A 14,210-nucleotide genomic window follows, 5' to 3' on the forward strand; every position below is an offset into this window, starting at 1 on the left:
ATCAATAAAATAAATAAATAAAGAGCTTCTGGTTTTTAAACAACGCCACTGTGGTAAATGGTTTTATTACAGACAGGTACGTGTTAATTTCTCATAAAAATTCTGAACTTCAGGTCTTTCCAAAACTGTTGTCAAGCACTGCATGCAAGTTCAGTCAGACACAAAGAAGAAATCACATTCTTTTCATAGTCCTTCCTAAGTGTGAAGAGAATGTTAGTGTTTAACTGATGAAAGAAGCAGAGAAAAAAATATTTAAAAAAAAAAGAAGACTGCGAACTTTAAGTCCAGTGTAATCCTTCCAGTTTACATAAACGCTGTATCACTAAAATATTACATTTTCAACAATGTTTCTCAAGGAAAGAACTGCAATGCCTCCAACCCACTTGGATCCAGATAAAAATGCTCTTAATGTGGGTTTCCAATAGTCACCTGCCTGTTAGAACAGCAAATCCACAGTTGTTACAAGTCCTAAACATTTTCATCCACAGTCTCCAGCTGTACCAGCGGAGTCCCTCTGATAAAGATTGTTACCAGCCTCGGGTGGGTTTCCAGGTGTCTATAATCTTCTCTTTAGAATGGACAAAATAACCTGGATGCATCATAGCCGTAGCACAAGCCTGTCAACAAAACATACAAGCCTGCTCTTAATTTTAAATAATTTCATCGCATTGTATTAAAACGTGTCATGTTAAGTTATCATTAAAAAACAGAAAGGAAAAAAAAAAAAAAAGGTAAATGCAACTGCTAACATTGGCAGTTGATATGACAAGCCCTCATCTCTAGGGTATGTTAAATACAGGCTCATTGCATTGAGGATGAACAAAGTTTGTGCTGAATACAACCTTATTTTGTGCAGCGAATTGTAGGACATTTCTTCTCCAATTCAACCCAAGTTAATAATCTTGTGTAGTATTGGAATTATGCACTTTAAAGGGGTCATGTGACATTGCTAAAAAGAAAATTATTTTGTAAATATGATATAATGCAATGTGTTTATGCGGTTTAAGGTAAAAAAAAAAACACCATTATTTTCCACATACTGTACATTATTGTTGCTCCTCTATGCCCCGCCTTTCTGGATCGCGCCGACTTTTACAAAGCTCATCGTTCTGAGCAAGTATAGGTCTCTGCAGCTAAGTAATGGGAGTTACCAGATCGGGGCGTTTTTCGACCATGTTACCTGATTGGCTGAAGTCATAGTGACGGTAGGTTTAGGGGTGGGGTTAGGTCAAGGGGATCATTTTGATTGCATGATTTAGAAACACCAATTTTGCTCTGCAGAGACCTCAATCTCCTTCTGAGAAGCACTAAATTACTGATTATAATGACTTATACTGTCTTTTTATGCGTTAAGTTGCATCACGCCGCGTAAACATTACCATGTCTGCACTTGTGATCGTAGAAACGACAAACAACAAGCACTACTCCACGCAGCTCAAAGCTCGCGTTTGAATAGTCAGTGGCAAATTCTTTAAATATGAAAACAAACGTACAGGCTGTGAGTCTGAAGCGCCAGACTGCACTTGCAAAGTTGGATTTGCCCCACTTTATAGAAACAGTCTTTGAGCACAGCTGGCAGGCTACTCCCAGGTTCATGAAATAGTCCTCCGTAAAATGCGATGCACTCTTAATATTTGGGTTGAACTGTTCTGGAACAGTGTTGTAAATACAACGTAACCACTGATTTCTAGTTATGTCCTCTTTTGGAAGCCCAAACAAAGTAGTTTCGCTTTCTCAACGAAACACAGCATCTCCAGAACAAGGCACCAGCGGCAGCAACAATACTACAGCAAGAATAAAAGTCCCTCCCTCTTTCACTGAGTATACCTTTGGGCGGTGTTTTACAAATCTCCCCACACCGTAACATAGACATGTGGGGGCGTGTTTGAATGAGCCGTTTTAGGGGGGCGTGGTAGAGTCTTAACTTTTATAAAGAATATCTCTTTGGTTTTGAGACTTTAGTCTTTGCAACTTCAGGGATCTTATTTATGCACAAACAGCTTGTAACACTCCAAAGAGAAAGGAAAACGTGAAATCGTATCATTATGACCCCTTTAATATTGTTTATTGTTGTACAATAAACTGGTTTAGTACCGTGTTGATGTCCAAATTTGTGACCTGAAGGAAAATAGTCAAAGACTTCTGATGTACAAGCAATGGCTTAGTCAGATGGAGAATGTCCTTTCATACAGATGAATACAGTGTGTTTCTGTGTGCTTTGTTTGAGGTTAGTAACTCACATGGTAAGGCATGAGTTTGAGGAGTGACCCCAGTGGGAACTGCTTGAAGTCCAGTTTTCCAGAGATGGGCTCCACCCTGCCGTGTTCCTGAGTCATAGACAGGAGTCTGTAAAACAGACGACACCCTTCATGCTATTTATATCATCTGACTCACAAAACCTCCTACTCGCACTGTTGTGATGTAAAATAAACATCTAAACATGTACAGAGAAGCATTATCCAATCTCAGTTTTTAATATTTGAGAATGGATTTAATGCTTAAATATTTATTCTCATATGAATCACATTTTGATTGTCAGTTCAAATCACTTAAATGCTATGCGGACAGATGACTTAATGGAAACATAGGGACTCAATATGAAAATGTAGACCAGTAAGTTGATAGTTATATAACTGATAAATAAATGGCTGATATTACTACAATCAGTTATTTTATATACTGAAAATAAACTTAAGCGCTAAAAAATGTTAGTTTTAATGTAGTTTATGCTCACCAAGGCTGCATTTATTTCATCAATAAAAAAATCAATCAATATTATCACAGCTTAATATAACTCTTTTCTATTGTAATTTAAAATGTAATTTATTTCTGTAATGCAATGCTAATTTTTTTGCATCATTATAACAGCCTTCAGTGTCACATGATCCTTCAGAAATCATTCTAATATGCTGATTTGTTGCTCAAGAAACATTTCTTATTATTATCCATGTTGAAAACAGTTTTTCAGCTTAATGCAGCTTTTTGTGTATAATATGATACATTTGATCAGGATTTTTGGATAAATAAAAGGTTAAAAAGAATTTAATTGAAATGTATATATTGTTTATTTTATTTCTTTGCTGTTACTTTATCAACTTAATGCTTTTTTACTGAAAAACAGTATTAAATAAAATAATAATAATCTTACTCACCCCAAACCTTTGAGCAATGTAAATGTAACAGTGTAAATTTAAAAATAAGGGAAATTAATAATAATAAATTTCCCAGTTTTCAAAAAATAAAAATCAATTATTTAATCAACCAACCAATCAATCAATCTGCCAGTAATTGGGAAAAAAAAAAGAAAAGAAAAAAAAACATCCTCATATCCATCCATATGATCTCTTACTTGAGTTCTGGGTGTCCTTCGATGATGGCGTATCCTGTAGGTAAGCGCCCCCCACCATCATGACTCAGTGCTGTCCACCCACAATCTACAAGTAGCTGGTTCCTGTGTGGGTAGTGACCTATGACCCGCGTCAGCACCCGTACTGCAACATCCTCAAGTCGACAGGACCCGATGAGGGACTGCTGCACGTCTGGACATGCAACGGATAATATTATGATTCAAAACAAGCTCATAACATCACTACTTACAACAGGAGAACATGGCAACACGGACCATAAAATATGTAGTTCCCAGGATGCACCTCACTCAACATGGCCATGTCTGGGACTGGGTGGCTACAGGAAGGAGTGGAGCCAATGCTGGATTTGACACCTTGTATTCCAGCAGCCTTCAACCTATGGATAGTATGAATAATACCATCACTGAATATTAAGTAGGCATGCACTGATATTAAAATTTTGAAAATTACAATAAGCTAATGATACTGTTCATATTATGCCCAAGTGCCTACATTAAAGTTATATTGTTTATTGTCAAAATAAATTAAAAATAAAACACTAAAAACTAAAATAAATTCTTTTAAATGCTACAAGTGAATTTAGACACCATATTATAATATGCAATATAAAAATAATGTACATTTATTTTTTGCTAAACATATTTATTAGTGTTTACATTAATGTTTATATGATTTGTTAACTATTAAAAATAAAATACTAAAAGTTATTCAATTATTTTAAATGAAATTTGGACATCACAATATGATGCACAATATTAAAAAACTTCATTTATTAGTGCTGTTGAACTATCAGTTTTTAAAATGTTTTGTTGACTAAATGAAAACAACACTAAAATTAATTATTTTAAATGTGAATAGTCATCAATAAAACTGAATAGACATCACAATATTATAATGTACAATCTAAAAAGAAAAACTTATTTATTTTGTACTAAAAATTTAATTTATTAGTGTTGTTAAATTATTAATATTTAAAAGTAAATTGTCTAAGTTGTCTAATTAAAAATTAAACATTTAAAAATAAAATCTCTGTGCTTAAAATTACGTTTTGTTTTCTTCAGAAATTTAAAATAAAATAAAAATATTTTTTACATGTCTGAAAATGTAAATATCACAATATTATAATGTATAGTATTATTTATTTATTTGTTTATTTTTTTTGCAAGAGCTTACATTTGTTAGTGTTGTCAAATACTAAAAGTTTTTAAAGATCAACTTTGGGTCTTAGCATGATATCAGCATACTTCTCCATGAACTGTAGCACAATCGTAGTGGTTTCCTGAGCAACAGTTTTGATTTGCTCCTCCCCCTGACAGGCATAGGTGTTCCCGCAGTGGGCATAAATTCCCATCAGCTCCACCCCTGTAGTATCCCAAATCTCCAGGGCAAGCTGTAGTGCAGCTGGGTCACAATGAGGAATGCCAGCTTTCAAAACAAAACAAAAAACAAAAACAAAAAAAATGTATCCTACTGCAGTACACCTAAAACCATGCTTCAAACATTTGGACGTACATTTGCTGAACTCCATCTTCAAGTGTTACCTCTCCCATTGTCACAATCCAGTTTCATCCACACCTTCCAGACTTTTCCCTGTTTCAGAGGTCTCCTCTTCAGTTCCTGCAGGGCGAGGCGGTTGTCCACCACAACGTGGAATAGAGAAAGTCTCTCGGACAGCTCGGCACACCGCTCCACTTTATCAAATGGTAGAGGGTATGCATAGAGTATATCGTCATAGCCGTTATCAGCATAGAATGACGCCTCAGCTAGAGTAGACACAACAATACAACGACGAGAGCCTCCTGTCATGATGTCCGCACATTCCCTAAAGACAGATAACATTAATGAGGAAAGAAACAATGGTAATAACATGACACAATTTTTGTTTTAGGGTTACGTGTTCCTTTGTCCAAATGTTTTCTTTTTACAGTACATAAATGGCACCTGGTTTGATATTTTGTTATATAATAAAAAAAAAAATCAAAAAGTGCCTTAAAGGTCCAAATATTTGTTTTCAAAATTACTAGTGAAAAAAAATCTAACTTAAAAAAAAAAGACAATGTTAGAAACATTAGTAGTTAATGACACAATTTTTATTTTGTGGTGAAATGTTCCTTTGACTAAATACTTTAACATTTTGCATCTATTGTTCAATCATTTAAAACTTCTTGCGAAAAGTCTTGCTTAAAAGTGTTTTTTTTTTTGTTTTTTTTACCCACTTGGTTTGATATTTTGTTTTGTAATATATTCAATTTCTTAAGGGCCTTACTTGACAGAAACCATCATAATTATTAGTTAAAAAGACAAACATTAAGCTTTTTTTTTTTTCCTTTGTCCAAATACTATGTTTTCATTTTTTAACATTTTCACAATATCTAACTACTGGGGTGCCTCAGGGCTCAGTTCTTAGACCACTTCTCTTCTCTGTCTACATGGCATCACTAGGTTCTGTCATTCAGAAACAAGGCTTTTCATATCACTGCTATGCTGATGACACTCAACTCTACCTCTCATTCCATCCTGATGATCCGACGATAGCTGCTCGCATCTCAGCTTGTCTAACAGTCATGTCTTGCTGGATGAATGACCATCACCTTCAACTCAACCTTGCCAAGACAGAACTGCTTGTGGTTCCAGCAAACCCATCGATTCATCACAATTTCACCATCCAGTTAGACACATCAACCATCACTCCTTCAAAAACAGCCAGAAACCTTGGAGTTATGATTGATGATCAGCTGACTTTCTCAGACCAAATCACTAAAACTGCCCGGTCCTGAAGATTTGCTTTATTCAACATCAGGCCCTTTCTTTCAGAACATGCTTCGCAACTCCTTGTTCAAGCTCTTGTTCTGTCCAGGCTCGACTATCACAATGCTCTCTTGGCAGGTCTTCCAGCCAGTTCCATCAAACATTTACAATTAATCAAGAACGCGGCAGCAAGATTAATTTTTAATGAGCCAAAAAGAATGCACGTCACACATCTGTTTACCAATTTGCACTGGCTACCAATAGCTGCTCGCATAAAATTCAAGGGATTAATGTTTGCCTACAAAACCACCACTGGCTCTGCACCCCTTTACCTAAATTCATTACTTCAGACTTATGTGCCCTCTAGAAGCTTACGTTCTGCAAGTGACCGTCGCTTTATTGTTCATCCCAAAGAGGCACAAAATCACTTTCACGGACTTTTAAATTAAATGTTCCCCCCTGTTGGAATGACTTGCCCAACTCAATCGGAGCAGCTGAGGCCATCTTCAAGAATTGGCTAAAAATGCATCTCTTCCATCTTTATTTGATCCTCTAACTCTAGCTCTCTATTTATTTATTATACAATTAACAAAAGCAAAAAAGCATCTAACACTAGCTTGCTCTATTCTTTTTCTATTTATTATATAATTTTAAAAAAAACCTTGCTACATGTACTGCGTTAAGAGAACTGAGACTTGTTATAGCGCTTGCATATCATTGCTCTTTTGTTGATTTTGATTGCTTCTATTATACTCATTTGAATAAAAGTAACTGCTAAATGACTAAATGTAACAGTGCATCTGTTGTTTAATCATTTAAAACTTCTTTTTGTGAACAGTGAAAAAGTTTTTCTTTTTTTTAATCTTCAAATACTTTTCATTCTTAATAGTACTGTGAATTGTGTTATGTAAACGTTTTATAAGTGTGTGTGGGCATTTTTTCCTAAATAAATGCCACCAGGTTTGATATTTTGTAATAAAACTGTTCAAAAAAGTGTCCAAAATTTGGCAGATGCCAGTCAAAACGACTATAGTGAATGACTAACGTGATAAGGGTACTATAACGTGATAAGGGTATTAATAAAAGTATCTTGCAAACAAAATTTTCAAAAGGTTGGTGTTGTTGAGATGAGAGTCTCACAGTGTTTTGTGTGTTTTCATGTGAGGTCGGAGCTGGACCCCTAGTTTGTGGATGCGTTCCAGCATGCCTTCGCCGTTTCTTTTCACTTTATCCAGGTCAATGATCAGCGCTGGAGTACAAAGGTCTTTGATGAATTCAACACCAGCCATTATCGAAAAACTAAAAGAAATAAAATAAAATAACACATTTAAACGAAATGAAAACCTGCAGAGCTGTAAAAAGCTGCAGACTGTGTAGATAATAAATGTAAGTTAACTTTAAAATCATATAACCTAAGCATTTTATTCCATTTGTAAATGCATTTAAAAATAATCCAGCAAACATGAGCTTGATTTATGGTCAAAGTAACTCGTGTCAAATAGTTATAAACTGAGGATAAACTTCATAACTCACCATATAAAGCAGCCGCTCAAATTCTGATCAGTGAGAGTGAGAGTGTGAGAAGCCAAAATCAACACAGTGGCGCAAGATTAACAAACCGCGGAGGCTTTTCAAACTTAAAGCTCCTGACGAGATTTACGGGAAATATACGAGTGTTTCTTCCCCTACGGAAAACAAAAAGGTTGATTTTTTTTTTTTTTTTTTTAAGATAACATATTTCGACTTTTTTTTTCTCTCATAGAAATTTTTAGTAGTCTTAATTTATTTTATTATTATTATTACTATTTTTCAAATGGCATTAATGTATAGGTCTAGTTTTTTAACAGTTGACCCACACTTAAATTTTAAACTGAAAATCTATCACAAAAGTAGGTGTAGGTGTATGAGTACAAGCAAGAAATATTTTATAGGTTTACTTTAACTTCTGTATTATTGCATTGTAGTATGTAATATGATTTCAGTCAAACTTCTCTTCTCTGTCATAATTTGTTATTATCCTGTTCTGTTTAGTGTCAGTGAAAATATAACATAATATATATTATATTATATTTTCACTGATACTTGGGTCATTCTTCAATTGGGGTGGCAAATGAGAGTTTGTAAAAATTCTTGTTTGTTTTTTTTTTCTAATAAAATGTATTGCTATGCATTTCAAATTAGTTTGATATGCTATATCCATTAAAATGGAAGCTTAAGAACATTTTGATTTTTAAATAATTTCAATCAAACACTGGTGACACAATCAATTATGTCTATGGTGTTACCAATATTTGAAGTAAAATTTTGGTTTGTTCTAAAATGAGCATATCTTTAGGTAATGATAAATAAATAACTTTATGGATTCAGTTTAACTGATCATTTAAATTTCAGTTTTTAAAATAAATGTTTATTTGTTCATCTTGGCCCCTATTTCTGCCAAAGGACGATAGTTTATTTTATTAAAATTTGGACATACATAAAAATAAAAAAAAGACTGGAAAAATGTTCTGTGGTACCTTTATAGTCTTTATTCTAAAAGATTAAAACACCTTACAGTCTAAAAACATTAAATTATAAGATTAAATGGCTCTGAAGGAAAGAAATTTCAGATATATTTTGAAGTAACACCACAGACTTCATATTGCAAGTACTATAGAGTCTGTGTTGTTACCAGGAAAGACAGTAACAGCACAGACAAATCAGCCTAAATACAGACATTTCTAAAATGGAGGCTGCCATCATGATGATTTCAAGATCATGGGGCATTTTGGAAATATTAATAAGTATGTATTTATCAAAATTTTGATTAAAATATGTCTGATCTGCAAGTTATCAACATAACACCACAGACACTAATAAAGTGCGACACATGAAATTGTCAGAAATTTAGCTAACTTTAAGAAAATGAATAAGAAAGAATGTACTCCCCATGCACCCCTCAGATCACCAGCACCTGCAGTGACCTTTACACACAGGAAGCAGTCCAAATAGCATTCCTCCTTTTCTTAACGGGGCGACATCCATTGTTGTAACACCACAGACATTAATTTGGGGGACACAACTTTTTTCTTAAATATAACAAAATATGTATTTTTTTTAAACAATTTAATAAAATTGTACGTTAAATAAAATCTATATTCACAATATAACCACTTTATTTGTGTTAAAATGTTATATTGTTGCAATTACATTCATATTTTGTTACAAATGCGATCTCTCAAACTCAATTAAATATGTATTTTAAAACAAAAATGTAACTATTAACAGTGTACAAATTGTGTTTACCCTACAGAATACAAACATGCAAACATTGTATAATTTATTGGTATTTAAAGTTTATGTTGTAAAGTAGAGGGACACCACTTGCCACCACAAATGAAGAATGACACACCTAACAGAAAAGGGGGACAAGTCATAGTTTGGATTAGATTTGTTTATTTATTTTTTTTGCATAATTGATTTGTATATGGAAGAGGCAAATTGTTCAACAAACAAAATACGTAGTGCTGTCAGATGATTAATCGCGATTAATCGCATCCAAAATAAAAGTTTTTGTTTATATAATATGAGTGTGTACTGTGTATATTTATTATGTATATATAAATACAAACACATGTATGTATATATTTAAGAAAGCTGTTATGTTTATATATTATATATATATTTATATATAATATAAAATATAATAATATATAAATATAAATACATGTAAATATTTTCAAAATATATACTGTATGTGTGTGTATTTATATATACATAATAAATAAACACAGTACACATACATATATTATGTAAACAAAAACGTTTATTTTGGATGCGATTAATCACGATTAATCATTTGACAGCACTAAAAATAAGTATTTAGTCTTGTCTTTATCTTGAATCTCAAATGCACTGAAGCAAGTTAACTGGAATCTGCTCACATCTTTTACACATGTTCTTGTCAAGTTCAAAGTTCAATTGCAGTATGGCTCAGAAAGAGAGAAAATACCATGAGCATGAGAATGCTAAAGCCTGCAAGTTAAATATACAGCACTCTTTGTCTTAATGTTATATTGCAATGCTGGAGTGATTGTGTGGACATTTCAAATCGTCAACAAAACATTCATCCCAAGATGATGCAGATATTTCAAATTATCTCCATCATCTGTGGCACTGGTTTGGCTGAATGTGCAGTTAGTGAACATCAGAATGTCTAATCTAATGTCCCCGATGAACTTTTTGTTACTCATTAAAGTGGATTATTTCAAAGTAAGTTAATCAAGTGGCTAATTAAGGCTTGTAGTCATTAGCACTAATCCCTTCTCTCCCACTTGGAAAAAATCCTCAATTACCAAAGCCGTGTGACAGTATCAGAAAGATCTCAAGGCCTGTTTTCACTTTTTAGCTTGATGTCTTTCAAGAGAGCTGCAGGCTGTATGATATCTATACATCCAGGCTTTTCAGACAATTCTGGTTCTTGTGGTAATACTACAGTGATATGATTTTAAATTCCAGTCACATTTTATGCAAAACAGTTTAAATGTGTCTTATGTGTCTCTTATGGCTGCATTTGTTTGACCAAAAATAACGTAAAAAATAACATCGTGAAATATTATTACAATTTAAAATAAGTTTCTTTATATTTTAAAATGAGGTTTACTTCAGTGATGGTAGTCTTGTGGGCAGCGCGCTGACATATAGCCTAGTGCTACGGGTGTTTCGAGTTCAAATCCTGGCTTGCGGACCTTTTCCAATGCGCTTTCTGTCAGCTCTACACTGTTCAGATAATAAAGGCAAAAACGCCAAAAAATAAGCCTTTAAATAAATTTTTGTTTTTTTATATTTATATGCTGATTTTGTGCTCAAGAAAAATTTATTTTTAGGAATGTTGAAAACATAGTGCTGCTTAAAATAGTTTGTGGAAATTTTGATTTGTATGACTTTTCCTAAACTACTTTTTTTAAATCGAATTTTTAAAAAGTATGCACACAATGTGTTAGTGACCCAGTGCTGTTCTGCAAAATCAATGTCTTAAAATTAACTTTAAGTGATACGTTGACAATTGCACTGCAAAAAAAATTGCTTTTCTTATTTAGATTTTTTGTCTTGTTTCCAGCCAAAATATCTAAAAAATTCTTAAATCAAGAAGGATTTTCTAAACAAGTAAAAAGTATTGTCTTGTTTTCAGAAAAAAAAAAAAAAAAGTCAAAATTAAGTGAGTTTTTCCTTGAAACAAGCAAAATAATCTGCCAATGGGGTAAGCAAAATAATCTTGTTTTCTGTTTGAAATAAGATTATTTTTGCTTAGCCTATTTATTTTGCTGGAAACAAGACAAAAATCTAAGTAAGAAAAGCATTTTTTGCAGGGTGTGCATTATTTGAAACCATTCTGTTTGTAAAAAATGTCTTCATTCTCCATCTAGTAGAATTCTTTATAAGATGATACAGGTGCATCTAAAAAAAAAAAAATTTGAATATCGTAAAAATTTTTGTAACTTATTTCAAACAGTGAAACTTTCATATATTCTACATTCATTACATGTAAAGTAAAACATTTCAAAAAGGTTTTTTTGTTTTAATTTTGATGATTAGAGCTTGCAGCTCATGAAAGTCAAAAATCCAGTATCTAATATTTCCTAAGATCAATCAAAAAAAAAAAAAAAAAAAGGATTTGCAAAACAGAAAAGTTCAAGTTCTTTAAAGTATGTTGATTTCTGCACTCAATACTTGGTCGGGGCTCCTTTAGCACAAACTCCAGCATCAGTGAGGTGTGGCATGGAAGCAATCAGCCTGTGGCACTGCTGAGGCACAGTTGAGCCTTCGGCACATCTGTATTGTTGGATTGACTGTTTCTCATCTTTCTCTTGAAAATATCCCAAAGATTCCATATGTTTTTCAGGTCAGGCATGTTGGCTGGCCAATCAAGCACAGTAATATCATGGTCAGCAAACCACTTGGAAGTGGTTTTGGCACTGTGGGCAGGTGCTAAAGTGGCATGGTAGCCCTTTTCCTGAAGACGTCTGAGCGTGGTGACTCTTGATGCACTGACTCCAGCTTCAGTCCACTCCATGTGAAGCTCTCCCAAGTGTTTAAATCGGCTTTGCTTGACAGTATTCTCAAGCTTGCAGTCATCCCTGTTGCTTGTGCACCTTTTCCTACCCAATTTCTTCCTTCCAGTCAACATTGCATTTAATATGCTTTGATACAGCACTCTGTGAACAGCCACACCTTTCAGTAATGATCTTCTGTGACTTACCCTCTTTGTGGACGGTGTCAATGATTGTCTTCTGGATCATTGCCAAGTCAGCAGTCTTCCCCATTATTGTAGTTTCAAAGAACAAGAGATACCCAGCATTTATATTGAATGGATGGTCATTTAATGAAACTCAAATGTAATTATTCTAATATTTTGAGATACTGGATTTTTGACTTTCATGAGCCGTAAGCTCTAATCATCAAAATTAAAACAAAAAAAACTTTTGAAATGTTTTACTGTACTTGTAATGAATCTAGAATATATGAAAGTTTCACTTTTTGAAATAAGCTACAAAAATAAACAAACTTTTTCACGATATTCTAATTTTTTGAGATGCACCTGTATATCTTCTTCTGATAAACTCTTGCAAGATTTCCATTTGCAGCTACAAATCGCTAGGGGGAGCTGCAGGACTCACACCAAAACAGTGTGTGATCATCACATGACTTTTAGTGAAAGCAAGGGTAATACCATTAGGAGGCATAAGATGGTGCCAATAACACATGCACACACTGCCAAAATAAAACTGTATTTAAGAAAACTGCTTTTTTATTTAAAACTCAGAGCTGCTAGACAGACATGAGGTGTCAAGTTTGGCTTAAGACGGAGACATATAACGTCTGCAACAACAGACATATCGCTGATAACTGGCAAGGACAATCCAGCAACACACCCAGTTACTAAGTAACAAGTGCAAGCCATGATAGAGAAGCACGTTCCGTGTAGCTCCAATTAGGAGAGCCTGGAAAATGGTGTTACGAGCCATACAAAAACACAAATCCAATAATTACAGTGGCTTATGAGCAGAATAACACATAAAGGAATTCGCACAGAGCTTATAACCTTGAAAAAGTTTTTTCGGTGTATGCATATTGCCAAACAAAACTGTACCTTTATTAACACATGTGCAAAGCTGGCGGAAGGGGTTATACCTCAAAATAAACTTGTATTGAACACAAGTGCACATACACACACACTCTTATGTTTAACATTATGTCCATCCTATGCTCATGCTCAAGCCAGCATTCTTCATAAAAAAACACAAAGCATGTTAATGCACGTCTGTCTTCACAGCTCTATCACATTCAGAGTCCCTATGAGAAGCCCCTTATAGATGACAGATGGAGAGGTGAGCGAGAGAAGAAGTCACTTCCTCTCTGCTCATCATCTCTCAGCAGCAGGCAGTAGCACTCTGGAGGTCCAACCCCGCACTCCTCTTCATTCATCCCTCGTTCACTAGCTGGGCTCAGACGGCTTGTTTAGCTCCACCCTTACACCTCTTTCACCTGCACCTCAGAGACAGAGAAAGACACAAAATTTGATCTAAACCTGCCGTTTACTCTCTCTGATAATCCATAAGAAATTCACTCACTGTGGCTCAGTAATTATTTCAATGATGCTTAGGGTTGCCACCCGTCCCTTAAAATACGGAATCGTCCCATATTTAAAGGTAAAATGATGCGTCCCGTATCAAATCAATACGGGACGCGATTTGTCCCATATTTTACAAAGGCCAACACATTTGAATAAATAAATAAGTATTTTGCACTTTTTATAATACTAATAGCAATTATAATGAAATCAATCTTATAAGAAGTATTATTAGAGAAGCTAATTTGCACGTGATTGCCCTTGGACCACAAAACCAGTCTTAAGTCGCTGGGGTATATTTGTAGCAATAGCCAAAAATACATTGTATGGGTCAAAATTATCGATTTTTCTTTTATGCCAAAAATCATTAGGATATTAAGTAAAGATCATGTTCCATGAAGAAATTTTATACATTTTTTACCGTAAATGTATCAAAACTTTTGATTAGTAATATGCATTGCTAAGAACTTCATTTGGACAACTTT

At 34.1% G+C, this 14,210-nt stretch overlaps 2 protein-coding genes across 4 annotated transcripts in view; both read right to left on the minus strand.

Moving 5' to 3' along the window:
* Positions 1-49: 49 nt before the first annotated feature.
* zgc:162816 (uncharacterized protein LOC571260 homolog) lies at positions 50-9,670 on the minus strand. Of its 2 annotated transcripts, none has more exons than XM_058791316.1 (8): positions 7,650-9,670; positions 7,257-7,415; positions 4,910-5,190; positions 4,613-4,793; positions 3,623-3,744; positions 3,350-3,539; positions 2,241-2,346; positions 50-617 (listed from the first exon to the last, which is right to left on the minus strand). In XM_058791316.1, the coding sequence occupies exons 2-8, from the start codon at positions 7,403-7,405 to the stop codon at positions 528-530; spliced, it is 1,119 nt and encodes a 372-aa protein (XP_058647299.1). In that variant the 5' UTR covers positions 7,406-7,415; positions 7,650-9,670; the 3' UTR covers positions 50-527. The 2 variants fall into 2 exon arrangements, with proteins under 2 accessions (XP_058647299.1, XP_058647300.1); XM_058791317.1 differs by lacking the exon at positions 7,650-9,670 and adding an exon at positions 5,873-6,059 and having other exon boundaries at positions 7,257-7,385.
* Positions 9,671-12,882: 3,212 nt separating this feature from the next.
* The window catches only part of egln1b (egl-9 family hypoxia-inducible factor 1b), a 39,471-nt gene continuing 38,143 nt past the window's right edge, over positions 12,883-14,210 (minus strand). Inside the window, exon 5 of one of the 2 annotated variants that reach the window (XM_058790842.1) lies at positions 12,883-13,646. In XM_058790842.1, coding sequence (XP_058646825.1) covers positions 13,591-13,646 — 56 coding nt within the window. In that variant the 3' untranslated portion in view covers positions 12,883-13,590. The remainder of the gene's footprint in view (positions 13,647-14,210) is intronic. The other variant, XM_058790843.1, reaches the window with a different exon arrangement.

Source organism: Onychostoma macrolepis, chromosome 11 (genome assembly GCF_012432095.1).
Source record: "Onychostoma macrolepis isolate SWU-2019 chromosome 11, ASM1243209v1, whole genome shotgun sequence".
NCBI lineage: Eukaryota > Metazoa > Chordata > Actinopteri > Cypriniformes > Cyprinidae > Onychostoma > Onychostoma macrolepis.